The 21061-nt window shown below is 40.1% G+C and overlaps 2 protein-coding genes across 8 annotated transcripts in view; both read right to left on the reverse strand.

The window, feature by feature from the left end:
* Positions 1-17000, reverse strand: part of dusp22a (dual specificity phosphatase 22a) — a 63618-nt gene extending 46618 nt beyond the window's left edge. The window contains exons 1-3 of one of the 6 annotated variants that reach the window (XM_051656644.1): positions 16519-16991; positions 16278-16353; positions 931-964 (exon numbers count right to left, since the gene is read on the reverse strand). In XM_051656644.1, coding sequence (XP_051512604.1) covers positions 931-964; positions 16278-16298 — 55 coding nt within the window. In that variant the 5' untranslated portion in view covers positions 16299-16353; positions 16519-16991. The other 5 variants (XM_051656643.1, XR_007893214.1, XM_051656645.1 and 2 more) reach the window with 5 other exon arrangements.
* Positions 17001-18114: 1114 nt separating this feature from the next.
* On the reverse strand, positions 18115-20971 carry LOC127417321 (cytochrome c oxidase subunit 4 isoform 1, mitochondrial-like). Of its 2 annotated transcripts, none has more exons than XM_051657261.1 (5): positions 20897-20971; positions 19816-19892; positions 19562-19726; positions 19341-19472; positions 18115-18425 (listed from the first exon to the last, which is right to left on the reverse strand). In XM_051657261.1, the coding sequence occupies exons 2-5, from the start codon at positions 19889-19891 to the stop codon at positions 18289-18291; spliced, it is 510 nt and encodes a 169-aa protein (XP_051513221.1). In that variant the 5' UTR covers position 19892; positions 20897-20971; the 3' UTR covers positions 18115-18288. The 2 variants fall into 2 exon arrangements, with proteins under 2 accessions (XP_051513221.1, XP_051513222.1); XM_051657262.1 differs by lacking the exon at positions 20897-20971 and adding an exon at positions 20787-20808.
* Positions 20972-21061: the final 90 nt, after the last annotated feature.

Consider the following 21061-nt stretch of genomic DNA (forward strand, 5'->3'; position numbering starts at 1 on the left):
CAGGTAACTGAATTTTAAAATAAATCAAAATGTTATTTAGATTACCATTAAACTCTATTACATATTACTATTATTGTGGCAGTTTTCTTGATCAATATAATGCATCCTTGGTGAACAGAAGCATCAATTTCTTTCAAAAACAAAAATGTCTTAGTGATTCCAAGCTTTTGAACGGTTGTGTAATTCATCCAGGTACTCCATACATGCAGAAAATTCACATACTGTGCACATTAGGCTATACATATGGCAAAACAGCAAAGAGTAGTATGCCATTGTGAACAGTCCAATAAAACGTATTAAGAGGGATACTAAAACATGTCTTTTAAGGTCATGGATGTTAGTTTTTCATAGTGACTGGACAATTTTGGGCTATTTTTTTAGCATATTTTGTGTGGGTTTTAAGCAGATTTTGGACTGGAATTTTTTGCTGGACCTGACTAAATCAACACACTCTTACTTGAGAAAGGTAGTTAGTTCTTTAAATAATTTAAAGGGAACTTCAAAAGTTCAGTGCAATGTAAATTAGGACAGTAACTGTTTGCTGAAAGCTCTAGTGCAGTGGTTCCCAACCCTGTTCCTGGAGGCCCCCCATCACTGCACATTTTATCAGTATATCTCCCTTTTCTGACACACCCATTTCAGGTCTTGGAGTTTCCACTAACGAGCTGATGAGTTGAATCAGGTGTTTGATTAGGGAGATATCCAAAATGTGTAGTGTTTTGGGGGCCTCCAGGAACAGGTTTGGGAACCACTGGTCTAGAGAACCCTACAGCCAAACTGCATTTCTGTTCCCTCACAAAGTAAGATAATCTGATATTTATATAGTGAGACTTTCACATGCTGAAGTCTGTGAAAAGTGCCATTTTTGCAAATATTAAAATAAATCTTGTATATTTAATAAAATATTAAAAATACTCAATTGCTGCTTACCTCTTATATTTCCTAGATAGAGACCATCAACAACCTATGAACAAATAGATAGAAACAATAAATACTGCACTTTACATGACCTATAAAAAGAATAGCAAACTTTTGAATTTTGTACTATAGAAAAACTCAATCATCTGCTGCATGGGCCAATAAAATGGTAACACTTTACATTAACGTACCCTTTGTTGAGGGTTAATAAAGGGCTTCATTAATGACCATTTAAAAGTGCATTAAAAACTATTGATATGCAGTCTTAACATTTTAAATCTTATGTTATAATTGCTTAATAAATAAGCAATTATATGATGTAACGTGTTTCATCAGGATGTGCATAGAGGATGTTGTACCGACCAAAACAATACGGATCTACCCTAACCAGAAACCATGGATTAATAGCGATGTTCGTGCGGCACTGAATGTGCGGACCTCCGCTTTTAATTCTGGGAACGCGGAGGAGCATAATCAAGCCAGTTATGCCCTCTGCAAAACTATCAGAGCAGCCAAACGGCAGTACAGGGCCAAGATTGAAGGACAGTCCAACACCACCGACTCCAGAAGCATGTGGCAGAGAATTAATATCATCACAGACTTCAAAGGGAATAAAAAGCGCCGTGAACACCGCTGACTCTCTCCCGGATGAGCTAAATATTTTTATGCTTGTTTTGAGGGTAATAACACTGCCCTTGCGGAGAGAGCTCTCGCGGCCAAAGCTACAGAGGTTAGTTCACTCTCCGTCTCTGTAGCGGATGTAACCCGATCATTCTGATGGGTGAATATCCGTAAAGCCGTGGGTCCAGATGGCATTCCGGGCCGCATCATCAGAGCATTTTTAACAGACAATTTCAACCTTTTTCTCTCTTTGTCTGTAGTCCCCACATGCTTTAAAACGTCCACCATTGTGCCTGTACCGTAGCAATCCAAAATCACTTGCTTAAATGACTGGCGTCCTGTTGCTCTGACCCCCATCATTAGCAAATGCTTTGAGAGACTAATCAGAGATTACATCTGCTCTGTGCTGCCTGCCTCACTGTACTCACTGCAGTTTGCATACCGCAACAACCTCTCCACTGATGATGCTATTGCACCTACAGTACACACTGCTCTCTCCCACCTGGAAAAAAGGAACACATATGTGAGAATGCTGTTTGTAGACTATAGCTCAGCATTCAACACCATAGTGCCCTCCAAGCTTGATGAGAAACTCTGGGCTCTGGGCTTAAACAGCTCGCTATGCAGCTGGATCCTGGACTCCCTGTCAAGCAGACACCAGGTGGTTAGAATGGGCAGCAACATTTCTTCATCACTGACCCTCAGCACCGGAGCCCTGCAGGGCTTTGTTGTCAGCCCACTCCTGTATTTCCTGTACACACATGAATGTGTGGCAACACATAGATCCAATGCCATCATTAAGCTTGCTGATGATACGACGGTGGTAGGTCTGATCATTGACAATGATGAAACAGCCTACAGAGAGGAGGTGCACACTCTGACATGGTGTCAGGAGCACAACCTCTCCCTCAACATCAGCAAGACCAAAGAGCTTGTGGTGGACTTCAGGAGAAAAGACAAAGAACACAGCCCATCACCATCAATGGAGCACCGGTGGAGAGAGTCAGCAGCTTCAAGTTCCTCAATGTCCACATCACTGAGGAACTCACATGGTCTGTCCACACTGAGACCGTTGTGAAAAAGGCTCACCAGCGCCTCTTCTTCATGGGACAGCTGAGGAAGTTTGGAATGAACCACCACATCCTCACACGGTTCTACACCAGCACTGTAGAGAGCATCCTGACTGGCTGCATCACTGCCTGGTACGGCAACAGCACTGCCCTCAACTGCAAAGCCTTGCAAAGGGTGGTGCGAACTGCCAGACACATCATCGGAGGTGGGCTTCCCTCCCTCCAGGACATATATACCAGGCGGTGTGTGAAAAAAGCTTGGAGGATCATCAGAGACTCCAGCCCCCCGAGCCAAGGGCTGCTCTCACTGCTACCATCAGGCAGGCGGTATTGCAGCATCAGGACCCGCACCAGCCGACTTCATGACAGCTTCTTCCTCCAAGCCATCAGACTTTTGAACTCTTGATCTCTCACGATCAACATACATCAGCACTGCACTTTATTAATCTTATTATCTCACACCGGACTGTCAAAAATTATATTCTCTCTTAACAACACACTGGCAACTGACTATCAGCTGACAGTCTGAATGTTAATACAGCACAATACAACCTACTGTTTATTTTATATATATATATATATATATATATATATATATATATATATATATATATATATATACTGTTTTTATTGTACACTGTGTATTCTATATTGTGTGTATGTGTATTCTATATTGTGTGTATTTTACACTGTACATTGTATATTATTATTTGTATCAAGACGTAAATAGCATTTTTTTTTTTTTTTTACATATGTTGAAAATCATGTACAGTCACATTAGATAAGACTCCAATCATATCAGAAACCCAATAAAAGCTGTTTAATTACCGTTATACATGGAGCGGGTCACCCCCTCATGAGCGCTGCCATTTTGACAGCACATGACTGTCACAGTCTGGCCTGACTGTGCCTCCCCTAACTGTCTGTTTGTCTTGTCTGAGTGTTTTCCTGTGTTGGTTTTCGTCTCTCACTCCCTCTTGTGTTTTGCAGGTTCCACGATTAGAACCAGCTCCAATAACCAGGCAACAGCTCGTTCTCCAATTAACAATCATCGGTGGCACCTGCTCCCTATCTACTTTTCCCTACTTAAGTCCTGCTTGTGTTCTGTCCTGTGCCAGTTTGTTCTGTTTGGTTGTGTGATTCTCCAGTTGATCTGTTTCCTGAGATATCCCAAAGACCTCATCATTTTTTGGTTATTGGTTTTTGAACGTTTAAAACATGTTTTAAAATATTTTCTCTAGTTTTTTCTCCATCGTGAGACTCTTTTGGCTTGTTCTTTTGTTTTAGTTTTGTAATAAAGCCCTTTTTGATATTGCTACCTGCGTTTGGGTCCTCCCTTGCTCTCTACCCTTGTAACACATGACACTGTGTCATGCAATTGATTAAGTTACAACCAATAATAATGACAATAATTATAACATGTTTACTTTATATAACGTTTTTAAGCCAATGTACAAACATGAAGGTACATGTAAACAAAGCAAACAGTATACTTACTACAGGCAACATCGGAGCCCAAGTTAACAGTATAGTCCAGAGTGATGGTATTGATAAACAGTAGTGTGATCCACCAGAGAGTCCGAACAGAATGAGTCAAAGTGGAAAGATAAAATGTCCAAACATGAGGTCCCTGCTGGAGTCATGAAACAAACCGGTGTTCAACCAGCAGAGAGCTCGCGAGTCTAGAGTGCAACAACGCGCAAAAATTTGTTTGGGTTATAGGGGTGTGTGTAGTATTAGATGGATAAAAAAAACAGTGGCCAAAACCTTCAGAGAAGGAATGACAAACTGAGACGGAAACGTTATTCAATTATGAAACATTCTTTGCCCCATTTATTTAACATTGTATGTGCATTTAATAAATAAATGCATTAAAATGTATAAATATACAACAACAAAAACAACTTAAATGTAATGTAGACCATAAAATCTTCACATTGTTCCTGTTTGACGGAGTGTAAGTGGTCCGTGGAAGCCAATCAAAACTGATAATTATCCACTGTAACTCTACATTAATGCGTCCCCATTACAGGAGATTCTGAAGGGTTCTGTAAAGCCGGCACCACACTAGTCGATTTTTCCAGTGATTTTCAGGTGTGACCACTTGACCGTCAGGACTCCCTGCTGGTTTCAGCAACGGGGAAAAAAACTAATCAAAATTGTTAGAAAAAATCTTTCTGTGGCCGAGGCGGCGTCTTGTTTTCTCGTCAAGTGACCAATGGACTTCTTTTTTTACAGAAGAACTGACGTCATGCTGATATAAATGTTTTCATCGCACTCAGCTGCATATCATCACAAACGCTGATTGTAATCCATAGTGATTCTGTCACAAGCATTCTTTTTTTAATATAAAATGACATCAGAAAGCAAAGCCAGGTTTATTTAACTTCTTCACTCACTGAAAGATGCATATGGACATACCTGTTCTACGGCAAGCCTCGAGGGGATAAATACACAATCACGCATTTTCACATGGTAAAGTTACTCCGTGAATTGCATCTGGCTCGTTTGGAGCACTTATTTCAGAACCTGGTACATTTTCTCCCTTGGTCCGGTTCATAAACGTGGCAACCACACTCGGATCCACACCAAAACAATTGGTCCGAATCTGAATAACATTATCTTCTTCAAACAAACTGACTAATTCACAACTTTCCTTTTGAGTTGATTGTAGCTTCTAAATAAAAACATAAGACATTTTTTTTTTTTTTTTTGTAGCATAGGATGGCCGCCTCGGTGTGGAGCTCTCCAGTTCTTTTGCTGTTTTTGTTTGTTTGTCCTGTGTTTAGTATAGTGTCTTTTCAATCAGCTTCACCAGAGACAAACTGTATATTCAGTTCAATATTCAGCAGTAAAAACCAGATAATCTTTTACCGGTATTTGATTATTCTGACGTTTTGTTGGACATTTTAGTCTGAGGAGCTGTGGTGCTGTACAAGCGCACTAAAAGAAGCAAACGAGGGAAGCGAGCCAGTGCGCTGGTCAAACTGCATCAACGCGGCTTCTGAACTGCGCTGCCAAGCATATATCTAGTGCATCTCCACTCTCTTCCTAACAAAATGGACGAACTACTTCTCCTCACCCATACAAATAAGGACTTTGCTAACTCTGCTGCACCATGCTTCACGGAAACCTGGCTGATTGAAACCATTCCGGACAGTGCGTTACATCTGCCGGGCTTTCAGCTGTTCAGAACAGACTGCATTGGGGAAAACGAGAAGCGGTGGAACATGCTTTTACATCAATGCAAGTTGGTGTACAGATGTAACAGCTTTGAAGATGTGCTGCCTAATTTAGAAACGCTCTTCCTCAACTTTAAGCCTTTCTACTCACCACGGGAGTTTTCCGCGTTTATTCTGGTGAGTCTTTACATTCCTCCACACGTGAGATAGCGCAGCGCAGTGCTGCAACAGCTGACTGATCAGATCACAGACACGTAGCAACAACACCCGGACTCAATTATTATTATTCTTGGGATTTTAACAAAGCATATCTCACATGTGAACTGCCCAAATACAAACAACACATTGCAGCACATTCCTACCCAACCAGAGACAGAAATATGCTGGATCACTGTTACACTACATTAAAGGATGCATATCGCTCTGTTCCTAGAGCAGCTTTGGGACTCTCTGATCACTGTCTGGTTCATCATTTTCCAACCTAAAGGCAGAAACTATAATCAGCTAAACCTGTAGTTAAGACTGTAAAGAGATGGACCAATGAAGCAGAGCTGGAACTACAAACCTGTTTTGACTGCACTGATTGGAGTGTTTTTGAAGCTGCACACACTGACCTGGACAAACTCACAGATACTGTGACATCATATATCAGTTCCTGTGAGGATATGTGCATTCCTACTAGGACTTATTTAACATACAACAATGACAGACCATGGTTTACAGCTAAATTCATGCAGCTTCATCAGGCCAAGGAGGATGCTTACATAAGTGGGGATAAAATTATATATAATCAGGCCAAAAACACACTGACAAAATAGATTAGAGCGGCTTAAAGAAGCAACTCTGAAAAGCTGGAAAACAAGTTTCCAGCTAACGATCAGTGTGGAGTGGCCTGAAAGATATTACCAACTACAAGACACCATCCCCCAACACTGTAGTATAAGAAATTACAGTATTCTGCCCTAAAATGTGAATCCCACTTGGCCTGATTTTGTTTGAGAAACCGCATTCGCCCAAAAGGACTTAATTATCATAGTAACAGATTCAACTTTGTCACAGTAACATCTGGGTGATAACACCCTGAGTGACTTTAAATGATTATAGCATGGGAACAACAGCAGGACACTGAGAACCATCTCAGATAAAGGGATACGTGACCTTAGTTATCATTCGGTCACGTATTTGTCTAAACAATTGGTATCACCACACCATTTGGGTGCTCACACCTGGAACAACATCGGTCAACTAGACCGTGAGATTGTTATTCTTTAATAACATGAAGAGCACAGTCTCATTTACATGATGGGTGGCATGTTATTTTACAAACTAGTTTAAAGGTTAGGTTTTAGAATGCTTGTGGTTCAGTTCTGACTCCGACAAATCCGAAGAGCTTCATATACTTTGTTACTGTGAAACTGCAATAAAGCCTTCAACATCTTCATCTCAAGATCAACGCTTGTTCCTGGTCCTGTGTGTGTTTTATTTTTTCTTACACTGGCGAGCCAGTCAGGAGGAATTTATGAAAAAAGCGGAGTATGGTAAGAAATGTAGTTTTCTTCTATTATGCTTTTTTTGTTTTAGGTAATCCCCTCGTTTAAATAAATATAGAAAATAAATTAAACCAGATAATAATTTAATCTTTATTCAGTGTTAACAGGAGGAGTTTTTTAAATAATTCTTTACAATTCTGTTAAGATTCTAAAGCAATTAAATTGGCCTGATGCAATGTGGTGGCAGAGTTGTATCGGAATTATAGTTTCTAAAGTAATTTAAACAAAGTGCTTAAGTTTAAGTTTCCAAAGTAACTGAAACTTGCTGTTGAGTTGTTATAATTCTGTTAAAGATTGTAAAGTAACTGAATCAACTTGAAGCAGTGTAGTGATAGAATAGGGTTTCTGGTTTTCACGATCCATATTAAACTGCACTTGGGTTCATCACTCCTACATCATCGTCTCTTCATCTTGCCTGTTGCCAGCATCATTACAGAATACCTGACCACCAACCATGAACCCAGCGGTCCGACTCCTGTGCCTACGTCAGGGGAACCGAGCTGGAAGCTTCGTCCATCCCAGGGCCAGTGTTGTCATTCTCGTCCGTCCCAGAGACAGCGTTGCCAGCCACGTCCGTCCCAGATAAAGCGTTGCCAGCCTCGTCCGTCCCAGATACAGCGTTGCCAGCCTCGTCCGTCCCAGAGCCTGCGTTGCCAGCCTCGTCTGTCCCAGAGCCTGCGCTGCCAAATTCGGCCTCCCGGAGGAAGAGGAGAAAGGCTTTTGTTTCCAAGTCTCTGCCCATGTTCACGACCACAGAGGTCGTCTCCGAGTCTCTGCCCATGTTCACGACCACGGAGGTCGTCTCCGAGTCTCTGCCCATGTACACGACCACGGAGGTCGTTTCCGAGTCTCTGCCCATGTACACGACCATGGAGGTCGTTTCCGAGTCTCTGCCCATGTACACGACCATGGAGGTCGTTTCCGAGTCTCTGCCCATGTACACGACCATGGAGGTCGTTTCCGAGTCTCTGCCCATGTACACGACCACAGAGGTCGTCTCCGAGTCTCTACCCATGTACACGAACACAGAGGTCGTCTCCGAGTCTCTGCCCATGTATACGACCACGGAGGTCGTTTCCGAGTCTCTGCCCATGCCCACAACCACAGAGGTCATTCCCGGGTCTCTGTCTACGCCCACGACCACAGAGGTCGTTCCCAAGACTCAGTCCATGTCCACGACCACAGAGGTCGCTCCCAAGACTCCACAGTCATCCAGAACTCTTAATTTCGAGCCTCCCATGGCTCCACCTTCCACAACTTTGCCCCACATCATGGCCGCCAAGCCAGAGTTCCACATCATGGCCACCAAGCCAGAGTTCCACGTCATGGCCGCCAAGCCAGAGTTCCAAGTCATGGCTGCCAAGCCAGAGTTTCAATTCATGGCCGCCAAGCCAGAGTTCCAATTCATGGCCGCCAAGCCAGAGTTCCACGTCATGACCGCCATGCCAGAGTCAGCTCCAGGCCATGTCACAGCCATACCTCAGCCTGCTCCATGTCATGTCACAGCAATGCCTCAGCCTGCTCCTTGCTATGTCACAGCCACACCTCAGCCTGCTCCATGCCATGTCACAGCCATGCCTCAGCCTGCTCCATGGTCCAGGCCCGCCTCTGCTCCACGGTCCAGGCCCGCCTCTGCTCCACCGGGGACCTCCATCCCTACGGCTGCCCCTCGTGCCTCTCAGGGCCCCAATTTCCATTGGCCCTGTTCCCACGCCCCACGCCCTGTCATGCCAGGCCACGTTTAAAAGTATAACAATAATCCGATGTAGTGTGGTTTTGCCTAACGTAGTGTGGCAGTGTTATATTTTAAACTGACTGACCATAAAGAGTGAGTGTTAGTGAAGCTAACTGAACTTAGATGCCTGACAGAGTGTGGCTGTGCCCGAAGCAGTGAGACATTTACAAGTTCAAAGGCCTGATGCACTGTGACATTTTATTCATTTGCGTCTGAAGCACAGGAGTTGTGAATAACTAGACTAACGAATATCTTAAAGTAATTAGATCACTTATAGTCAGTGAAGAAATAATTGTGAATAGCCTGTTGAATTAGTACAGAAATTCAATAAGATTTTAAGAATGGAAGAGCTGATTGTGAAATTCACACAATCACAGCACTAAGCACAGCTCACAGGGATTGTTTGATGGAATAGAGAATGTTGTGGATGAGCCCTATGAATGGGCTATATCCGGTTCAAAAATTATCCCAAGATGTCTAAAAGCAAAGATAGAAAGTTGGCTAATGCACTTCAAGCTATTTTTGCATCATACAAAGTAACTAAGAAAAGATTGGAGGAAATGAAGGTAGAAAACAAGTTGCTTCATACTCAAATCTGTGACAGTGTTATGTCTTTGAGAAAGTACCAAGGTGAGGAGATTATTCTGAATGAACAAATGGTGAAATTTAGACAAGAAATAGCACATTTTGAGACATAAAATTAGTCTGTTAGGTCTTTAATACAAAAGACATTGTTTGGTCAGAGACATGAGTCATCAGATGATTCTGTGAGGTTCCCAAGAACACCAGTAAAAACAAGAAGGGCTGGAAGTGACAATGAAAGAGTAAGTGAACCCAGAACTGGAAATGAGAGAATATGCAATCATAGATCTGGAAATACCCCAGCTGTAAGCCAGCTGTCTTTGATTGACATTCAGATTCTTGTTAAAGCAGTGGGTGAATTTCAACTTGGTGAGATCCTCTTGAGTTCTTGTCAAATCTGGAGACTGTTGTGTACCTTTACAGATTGTCAGATGCAGATGCATGTATAATTTATATGACTTGCTTTCCTCACTCATTCACGACAGCAATCTCTCAGTGTCCATAGCAAAAGAGCAGCCAGAGGTGCAAGTAGAGAGTATAACAATAATCCGATGTAGTGTGGTTTTGCCTAACGTAGTGTGGCAGTGTTATATTTTAAACTGACTGACCATAAAGAGTGAGTGTTAGTGAAGCTAACTGAACTTAGATGCCTGACAGAGTGTGGCTGTGCCCGAAGCAGTGAGACATTTACAAGTTCAAAGGCCTGATGCACTGTGACATTTTATTCATTTGCGTCTGAAGCACAGGAGTTGTGAATAACTAGACTAACGAATATCTTAAAGTAATTAGATCACTTATAGTCAGTGAAGAAATAATTGTGAATAGCCTGTTGAATTAGTACAGAAATTCAATAAGATTTGAATTTCAAGTAGAGAAGCTCTACTTAGAGTTGTTGGAGCTGATTTGGTTAACTTGAAAAAGATAACTGATGTGACATTGGAACTTGGGGAACATCCTGTAGCTTTTGCATCCAGGTTATGGGAAATGTTTAGCTCTTACAATGGAGTGCCATATGTGACTAAGCAAAACCTCATGTTTAAGTCAGCATCAATAGCACAGAGTAGCCCACACATGCGGGAAGCCATTGATCTGCATATAGATGTAAATACACCATATGAGTAAATAATTTCCAAAATGACTCAGTACTTCAATGCAAATAGAGGAACCAAAGCTGAAAAACCAGAAATCCAGTCGCTGCCTTTGGTAGAACAGAATTTTCTAGACTATCAGATGGTTTCCATCACATGGCTCATGGCTGGCTCACTGGTGCAGTCAAAACAACCTGGAGCTGAACACGCTCAAAACAGTGGAGATGACAGTGGACTTTCAGTGGAACACCCCAGCATTGACCTCGCTCACCATTCTAAACAGCACTGTGGAAACAGTGGAGTCATTCTGGTTCCTGGGCACTACCATCTAACAGAAGTGGGAGACCCACATTGACTCCATTGTGAAAAAGGCCCAGCAGAGGTTGTACTTCCTTCACCAGCTGAGGAAGTTCAAGCTGCCACAGGTGCTGCTGATCCAGTTCTACTCAGCAGTCACTGAGTCTGTCCTCTGCTCTTCAATAACTGTCTGGTTTGGTTCAGCGACCCAGTCAGACATCAGAAGACTTCAAAGGATAGTCCGGACTGCTGAGTGGATTAGTGGTTCTCACCTTCCCACCCTCCAAGAACTGTACACCTCCAGAGTGAGGAAAGGGGCTGGAAAAATCGCTCTGGACCCTATTAACTCAGCACACTACCTTTTTGAACTGTTGCCCTCTGGCCGGCACTACAGAGCTATGAACACCAGAACAGTCAGGCACAAGAACAGTTTCTTCCCTCAGGCCATTCACCTTATGAACAGTTAAAACTGCACCCAATACTCTCCATTGTGGCAATACAATCATGTGCATATTCAACTATTCATTCATATTTATATTCCATTTATATTTATTTGACATATCCTACCTCTTCTGCACAATACATTTAATCACCTTGCACATAACTCTATTTCTGTATATAACATATTTAAACAACGTTATTGCCCTACTGTAGTTTCCTCTATATATTTACCTGTTTTATCTTATTTTTTATTCTTATTTCACTGTTTACATATATATGTGTATATGTTTATTTCAAATGTTTGTATGTATATGTTGTATATGTGTATATTTTATTTTTTTGTATTCTCTTTACACTGGAAGCTTCTGTCACCATGACAAATTCTTTGTGTGTGTAAGCATACATGGCAATAAACTCATTCTGATTCTGATTCTGAAAAAGTGTGACTGAAAATTGACCTATACACCAATTAGCCACAACATTAAAACCACCTGCCTAATATTGTGCAGGTCCCCCTCGTGCCACCAAAACAGCGCCAACCTGCATCTCAGAATAGCATAACAGAGCGGTTATCTGAGTTACCGTAGACTTTGTCAGTTCAAACCAGTCTGGCCATTCTCTGTTGACCTCTCTCATCAACAAGCCGTTTCCATCCGCAGAACTGCCACTCACCAGATGTTTTTTGTTTTTGGCACCATTTGGAGTAAACTCTAGTGACTGTTGTGTGTGAAAATCCCAAGAGATCAGCAGTTACAGAAATACTCAAACCAGCTCGTCTTGCACCAACAATCATCCATGTGATTATCTAATAAACGAATCGTGTGGCAGCAGTGCAGTGCATAAAATCATGCAGATATGGGTCAAGAGCTTCAGTTAATGTTCACGTCAACCATCAAAATGGGGGGAAAAATGTGATCTCAATGATTTGGACCGTGGCATGATTGTTGGTGCCAGATGGGCTGGTTTGGGTATTTCTATAACTGCTGATCACCTGGGATTTACACACACAACAGTCTCTAGAATTTACTCAGAATAGTGCCAAAAAAAACAAAACATCCAGTGAGCGGCAGTTCTGTGGACGGATAACCGCTCTTTACAATTGTGGTGAGAGGAATAGCATCTCAGAATGCTATTCTGATGTGCGGGTTGGCACTATTTTGGCGGCACAAGGGGGACCTACACAATATTAGGCAGGTGGTTTTAATGTTGTGGCTGATCGGTGTATAGACTAACAGCCTGTCTACAATGGATGCAAGTGGCGGGTTACGTCAAAAGCAAAAAGATCCTATTACAATCAATGTATGTAGCTGTCAACACTGAAAGCGTCTGTTGTGGCATCACGTCGACAGTAAACGGATGCCCTATTCCATTTTGGGGGGTTTGTTAAGGATTGGAGAGGTACCCAGTTTATGCACCACACGCCACTGAAAAACGCAGATTAAAAGTAAGAAAACAGAAGATAAACAAACATGTTCGGTGTAGCGGCAGCACTTAGTAAACAAACTTCCAGTATCCAGGACAACAGGTGTCAGTATAGAGTCCAAAACCACAAATTGCCTACTACTGGGACCGATGGAACAAGTAAGAGCCAGCTAAAATCTTACTGAGTGCACCTTTAAGGTATGTTTTAATTGGTTACTATTGTTGAATAAGTGTTAAGCATTTAAAATGTGATATAAAATGGCTAATTATTTGGCAGGTATTGCATCAAATCATGACAAGATTTTCCGGTATTTTGAATTTTAAGGAAACATGTTCTTTCGCTACTCCTCCTACAACTTTTGTCCGATTTCCACCAAAATTGTTTTAAAGCGATTGTGAGATAGAGCTACTCAAATGTTATCACTTTTTTTTCTATGTTTGAAATCGTTCCCGAGAAATGGCTTCACGAAGTTGATAACGAGCACGCCAAAATGGACTTCATGCTGTATCTCCGCAACACTTTGACTGATTGTGACAAAACTTGGTATGTGTTATTGCCATCATGCCTTGAGGTCACCTGCAGCGTTTCGCCACACTGCCCCCTACTGGTCAGGAGATTGCAAAAAAGGCTATTTTGACTTAGAACTCTTGAACGCTTTGTCCAAAATGATAAAACTGGTCTCTTTAGATTCAGTGAAACATTCAGAGTCAAACTATACCCAATTTTCCTATGTCGCAAAATCGTTACGAAACTTTGTTTGTGTCATCAGGACTATGCCCTGAAGGTGCCTGAGAAGTTTGGGTCCGGCGCCACCTAGTGGTGGAAAATTTATTTTGTTTTACTTTGTGAGCTTATAACTTTTAGTGCCGTTGGTCTATTTTCACAGGACTGGTCTCGTTAAGTTCGGGAGGACTTGCCGAGCACAACAATACCATATTTGCTATGGTTCAACTTATGGCCTGCTGCCACTTCGAAAATAGTTCCGAAACTACTTTATTGAATTGCTTCAAAGCCGTTTGTCTGATCAGAACGAAACCACCAGTAACCACTAAGCGTCATTAGTAAATCTTTTAAGATAAAGAGAACATGGCAAAATTTTGCTTGTAAATGCCAAAAACAGGCAGATAAATTTTAAAAGTGGTCTCTGCTTTTACGTAAATTGATATAACTGTTAAGTGAACTTAGATATTTTCACCAAACTTGACACTTATATAAGGGCTCAACCTGAGAACACACAGAAAATGTTGCGGAGTTTGGTCATTTGGTGGCACTATAACAGGGAACAATATGAAAGTGGCTCTAAATATAGAAACATTGGTCCATTGGTTTTTTTTACCCAATTTGGAATGCCCAATTCCTAGTGCACTTTTAAGTTCTTGTGGTCGTGTAGTTATTTGCCTCAATCTGGGTGGTGGAGGATGAATCCCAGTTGCCTCTGTGTCTGAGACCATCAACCTGCGCATCTTATCACGCTTGTTGAGTGCGTTGCCATGGAGACATAGAGCGTATGGAGACTTCATGCCATCCACCACGGCATCCGCACTCAACTCACCATGCGCCCCACTGAGAACGAACCACATTATAGCGACCATGAGGAGGTTACCCCATGTGACTCTACCCTCCCTAGCAACCAGGCCAATTTGGTTGCTTAGGAGACCTGGCTGGAGTCACTCAGCAAGCCCTGGGATTCGAACTAGCAAACTCCAGGGGTGGTAGCCAGCGTCTTTTACCACTGAGCTACCCAGGCCCCTTGGTCCAATTAATTTAAAAATTTGCATGCAGTGTCTTTGCATTCAGTGTCTTCTTTGTGGGAGTTGCCATCACTGATCATGAGGACAGTTGCATATATTGAGAAACATGGCAGCCATTGGCCAATCATCAACAAATTTGACATTGAGCACACCAAAATGGACTTGAGGCTGTATGGTTGCATTTTTGTGAGACTGGTCTTTTTAGATTGTGTGGGTCATGCAGAGAACAATGATACCATGGTTGGTCATGACTGATTTTATGTAAATGTTTTGTTGTTGCTATTTCTCCTATAACATTTGTCCAATCAACATGAAATTGAAATCTGCTTATTATTTGCAGGCCATGCCTGAAAATATTAGCAAATAGATTTTTGTTGTTTAGAATTGTTTCACAAACAAATCTAAAAGTACCAAATTTATTAAAAAATACCAAAGAGGAATTAAGGCTGTTGCATTTGCTTAGTAAAATGAAAATATTTTAGACCTGAGGGGTCATTGTGAATTCTGGATGCCCTGTAGTAAACAATGGCTAAATGTGCTTGCTCTAAATATTTCAATCATTGTTTTCAGTGTTTTTTTTTTTTTTTTTTTTTTTTTTTTAATTGGATTAAACTAAATATTGCATAGATGTCTATAAATGTATTGCATATAACTCTATGGATGTAAAAACGGACTTTTCCAATTTTTTCCTATTAAAAAAATACTACAAAGTGCTTGAGAATACACAAAACAACGTATAGTGTGCAGTGTTGCACTTAACACCCTCTGCACAACCTTGAGTAAACGCTCTTTATCAATGTACTAATAGCAAAAAGAGCAAGCACTTTTGTTCTGCCGATGATAGAGATTTGAATGTGCAACTACATGCAAATAGAACAGTAGTGTATCTTGAGAAACATGGCTATAAATGTTTATACATACATATATACATACATACATAAATATATATATATATATATATATATATATATATATATATATATATATATATATATATATATATATATATGTATATATATATATATCTTTAACTCCTACAGCATTCATCAGAATTCTAACTTAAAATGTCAAGATGCTTCTTTCGTTGCTCATGCTGCCGATAATTGGCTCGACCCCGGTGCTGCAGCTTGCAGCTATATTTATTAATGAATCCTTTTATAAACCTGTAACAACGTAAAAGTTAATGTTAAGTGTTACCAATAAAACCATTATAAAAGAAGTATTCACACTACCAAATAAAACTCGAATCTAGGGCTTAAAATGTGATGTTGGCTGGTGGCGTTTTATTTGGTAGGCCACAAAAGTACCATGGTAATACTGTGGTATTCTTTTAAAATACCTTGGAGTATCATGTAAATACCATGGTTTATGTATATGATAGGCTAGTCATTCAGGTATTAAAGTACCATCATTTTAATATCATTACTGGTTTCGAAAGAAGTGACAGGAATAAAACATCCTATGTTCTGTCTCGTGACAGCTCTGTTCATACCCGCGTGAATGTGTGCATGAATTGATATTATGCGTCTCTTTAAATGTCGAATTAAAAATAACTCCGCCGACATTCAACACCGACAAACATTGTGGAGACAGTCTACGAGAATGCAAATGTTAATTACCTTATTCATGCCATTGCCCATGATGATTCACTTGATTATATGACCGATACAACAGTGAAGTTTACATCTGGACTGACTGCAGACGTGACATTTTATTAAAGAGAAAGGACACGCTATTAAAGATCCCACGCAACAACAACAACAAAAAAAAAAATAAAATAAAAATAAAAAAAAAAATAAAATAAAATAAAATAATAAATACAAATAAAAATTAAAAAAAAAAAAAAATTCTACCGCTTACATCTCTGAACTATAGGAAATCAGAATTCAAAAGTCGAGTTCTTGAAAACAACTGAGCGTGACACAGCTTCCGGAATTCTTCAGAGATCAAAACATTCAGCCGTATGATGTCACTAGATGATTTAACCCTTTCATGACATCACGGCGTTACAGAACTTTTCTTTTACAACTCGTTCATGATGTCACATCGTTAAAGAACGTAACCTATTAATGACGCCACAAATACGACATAACCATCAGTGGACTGAACTTAACTCGTTCATGACACCACAACAGGAAATATCTCAACATGTTCATAACATCAGGATAGGACAAAACTTGCCCATTTTATGACATCACTGCATGACAGAACTTAACTCATTCATGTCACAACTGCACAAAACCTGACCTCTTCATGACAGATCATGTCATAACAGAAAGTACCCATCCTTGATGTATTAACAGGACAGAACTTCACCCAAAAATGAAAATTCTCTCATCATTTACTCCCCGTCATGACATCCCAGATGTGTATGACTTTCTTTTATCTGCTGAACACAAATGAAGATTTTTAGAAGAATATCTCAGCTCTGTAGGTCCATACAATGCAAGTGAATGGTGGCCAAATGTTTGAAGCTCCAAAATCTACATATGGGCAATCCATACGACTCCAGTGGTTCAGTCAATGTCTTCTGAAGCAATATGATAGATGTGGGTGAGAAACAGATCAATATCTAAGTCCTTTTTTTTTTTTTTTTACTATAAACAATCCTCCCTACTCAGTCAGTCTCCACTTCAGTTTCACTTTCACCTACTTCAGTTTATGGTGATTCAGTCTTAATGCATATCGCCCCCTACTGGGCAGAGGAGAATTTATGATAAAAATGACTTAAATATTGATCTGTTTCTCACCCACACCTATGTAGTCTTATGGATTACTTTTATGCTGCCTTTATGTGGATTTTGGAGCTTCAAAATGTTGGCACCCATTCACTTCCATTGTTAGGACCTACAGAGCTTAAATATTCTTCTAAAAATCTTCATTTGTGTTCTGCAGAAGAAAGTCAAACACATCTGGTATGCCAGGAGGGTAAATCATGAGAGAATTTTCATTTTTGGGTGAACTACCCTTTTAACTCGTTCATGTCACTATAGGACATAACTGAACTCATTCAGATGTCAAAAACACAAATGGATAGCAGTGTAAAATTTCACAAATCAGTTAAGCAGCAGTCAAGGATCTATTTGTAGCCTGATCAATCATGGTGAGGTCCGGACTAGATCTGAAATCAACATTTCTTTTCTGGGCTTTTAAATGAAAGATTAACAAGTACACACCTGTATTTTTATTCCTTTGTGATTTTAGGTCACCTTGTGTCACTTATCTCCAATTACATTATTCCCCCAAAACATCTAGGTCATTTAAAGACAGACTGATAAATTCTAATTGCCTTCAGTTACTCTCAAGTTCTATTCATTACTAAGTGGCATCCAAGCACTTTAAAAGTAGTTTAAATGTAGTAACGGTTACATGTAAACTTGAGACAATTCTGCTCACTATTTTACAGATACAAGGACCTACAATAAAAATACAGACTTGGATTAAGAAGTCAAGAGCTTTGATACATTTTGGAATTTTATTTTTTGTCATACACAAGAGCCATAAGAGGAAGCAATCTTCCAAAATGCATTGAGGTAATATATGGACAAATGATAAATACAGATTTGCCTGTTTGTTGGTTGATTGATTGGAAGTTGTGCGCCGGACAAAACAGATTGGCAGAACATGAATTTATTTCTTCCAAGCACTGTTTTCATAGTCCCATTTGGCAGAAAAGCCCTCGACAGGATTAATCCTCATGTCCAGCATCCTCTGAATCTCCTTCTGCTTGTACTCAGGGTCAAAGGTATGGGGAACATCGCCATAAACTAAAAGCACACAGAACACATGCCATCATTTCATATTTCCAAGGATCTATTTATATCAAAGTATTATCATAGATTAGATGATCAGCAGTGAGTACAGGACTCAACAATAAGGATGGCCAGTGTGAGACAGATTAAGGCCAGTTGATGAACCCTTACATGATGAAGAGAAATAACACAAGTCTCTGGATTCTTTTCACCATTTGGAAAAAGTTCATTTGGTTGGGGAAAAATTCTTCCATTCAAGAGTAGTCTCCCAACTAACATCTTATCAAAAATATCAGTCCAAACAAGATCGTACCACATCCAACTAAGTTTCTGAGGTAACACTTTAGTTTAGGGATCAGGAATTAGACAGTCATTCATGACTAATAATTACACTTGTGAGTAGTTATGGACTTGTTTGACATTATAAAGTATTTATTAAGCCTTTATTTGTTATTTATTATTCTTGCATTATAGCCCCTTAACATTTGCTTTTGTCATAATGAATTTCTTAGCTAAAAACAAAACATATCAATAGCTAGTATGATGCAAAATGCATCCTTTATAGGTTCTCAGTACTCTATGTGAATGTGTGACTTTTAAGTATGAAATACATGTAGAATGCATATAGTATTTCAACAAAGCAGGGAAGGTTAGGTTTAGGGGTAGGGGTTGGTGTAGGGTGTTTGTGGGACTCTAAATAAACACAATAAACATGCTGCAGTGATGCCCCTGTACTGTATGGTGGTATTTAATCTGGGGTGAAAATAGTTTTGTAGTTACATTTCCAGCTAGTATAGCAAATAAGAAATACATTATTTTTTTTAAATATTTATCCGACACATTAAAACATGTCGTTTTTTTACGTTCTGAAGTACTAAGTGAAATCTTAAGTACTAGGTAAGCAAAAAATATACACGAACAAAAACTTACCGTACTTCCTCTGCCACAAGACAACAAGGCCGGTTAAGCCAATGAAAAAGAAAATTCCAGCAACTACTGATTTCCACTCGCCTGTTCCCCTCTCCATTTCAGCGAAACTCTCCTTGAAGCTGATGCGATACACTGTAAAGAAATATTTACAGAAGGAAATGACCATACTAGTATAAAACCTCAGAGAACAAATCGTCTTTTGCAACACTCATATGACGCACATGCAATCTTCTCCTCCTTGGATAGAGCTGCCCAGGAGCCTTTCTCCTTCTCCTTTAGAGACTTATCCTCAGGACTCAGCTGCTGGACAAACTTAATATCAGGCAAAGGGCTCTCCCGGCGATCAAAGTATGCTGGGAGTGTGTAGTCCTCCACCTTAGCAACTCCTGCAAACACCATTCAAACGGTCATTACACAATTCATGCGGAGAACTCTTATATTTATTGGTTATTTATTGTGTCAGCGCGTAACTTACCATGTCCACCACGTAGACAGATGGAAGTTGACAGGGCCCGTTTACCAACAAGACGAAATGCTCTGGTTGCCAACATCCTAGGATGTGAAACATTAGACCAAAATGTAACATTATAACATTAAAATGACTTCTTTTAGCAAGAACAGATTTGACTATAAACACAGTCATACTAGTAGAGTTAGGAAATGTAAGTTTCATTCTGTCAGTGGTTAGGCATGCAAACTTTCTGATCACTTCCAATGTGTCCTTTATGTCAAATTGTCCATCCCTTCACTCTACATCAATATAAATATTAAAAAAATAAACAATCTTGATGTTGAATAAAGTTATTAATAAACTACACACGTGGTCAGTATAAATAGTCCCTACATGTATATATTGGATGAATATGCTATGAATCGCTCACAATGTTTGCACCAAGATTTCCAGGGAAGATAGTTTTTTTAGTTTAAAACGGAAATAAAAAATGACGTGATGTGTCCAACATTTACCATAGTACTCTTTGAAGAAACATGGAGTACCATGAAAATACCACGATCCATCAATACAGTAATCATTCAGTTATATTATATTGTCATACAACATCACTTTACCATGGTCCTGCCACAGTACTATTTGAGGGACATTAATTACTCATGTGTAGTATGGTAAGCAAAGACAACTCTTGTTCCCAGTCGCAGTAGATGACAATAACACTGACTTTGGCGTTAGCCGGCTAGCTGACATCACAAGGTCATACCAGCATTGAGCTTTGTTAAACAAGACACATCGCGTTTAACACTACAATACACACATTTAAGTTAATAAACACGGCAACTGTGTATCAAAATGTCTATTTTGTGTTGTACTGTCGAGAATAAAGCACAAGTAGTGATGTACTGCTAATGCTAAAGCTAAAATACAGCAGCAGTCACTATCCACGGCAGACCTCTTGTCACTAATACACCAATAAAAAAAACACTCGTACTCACTCTCACAACACATATAAGAAAATAAACAACGGATCAGTTAATTAGATGGTGAAGAACCCTACAAATATGACAATAATTCTGCGTGAACAGAAGTTTGTGTTCTAACAGACCTCGCGCCGCCGTCCGTCGCTTGCTGGAAGGATAAAGGAAATAACGCGCAGTCGCGCACTAGAAAAGCATGGGCCGAGGATTATGGGTGGCGAATTAATTAACATTTTTTAAAACATTTTCTACACTGTGCTTTTTAATATGGTTGGAAATACACAGACATACAA

This window comes from Myxocyprinus asiaticus, chromosome 26, assembly GCF_019703515.2.
Source record: "Myxocyprinus asiaticus isolate MX2 ecotype Aquarium Trade chromosome 26, UBuf_Myxa_2, whole genome shotgun sequence".
NCBI lineage: Eukaryota > Metazoa > Chordata > Actinopteri > Cypriniformes > Catostomidae > Myxocyprinus > Myxocyprinus asiaticus.

What these genes read in the sequence shown, in the direction of transcription:
- LOC127417321 (XM_051657261.1), bottom strand. Translation starts at nt 19,891, where the DNA reads ATGTTGGCAACCAGAGCATTTCGTCTTGTTGGTAAACGGGCCCTGTCA. An exon ending in CTGTCTACGTGGTGGACATG is followed by an intron (nt 19,727 to 19,815) that starts GTAAGTTACGCG and finishes TGGTGTTTGCAG; the next exon opens with GAGTTGCTAAGGTGGAGGAC. An exon ending in CTTGTGGCAGAGGAAGTACG is followed by an intron (nt 18,426 to 19,340) that starts GTAAGTTTTTGT and finishes GTGTGCTTTTAG; the next exon opens with TTTATGGCGATGTTCCCCAT.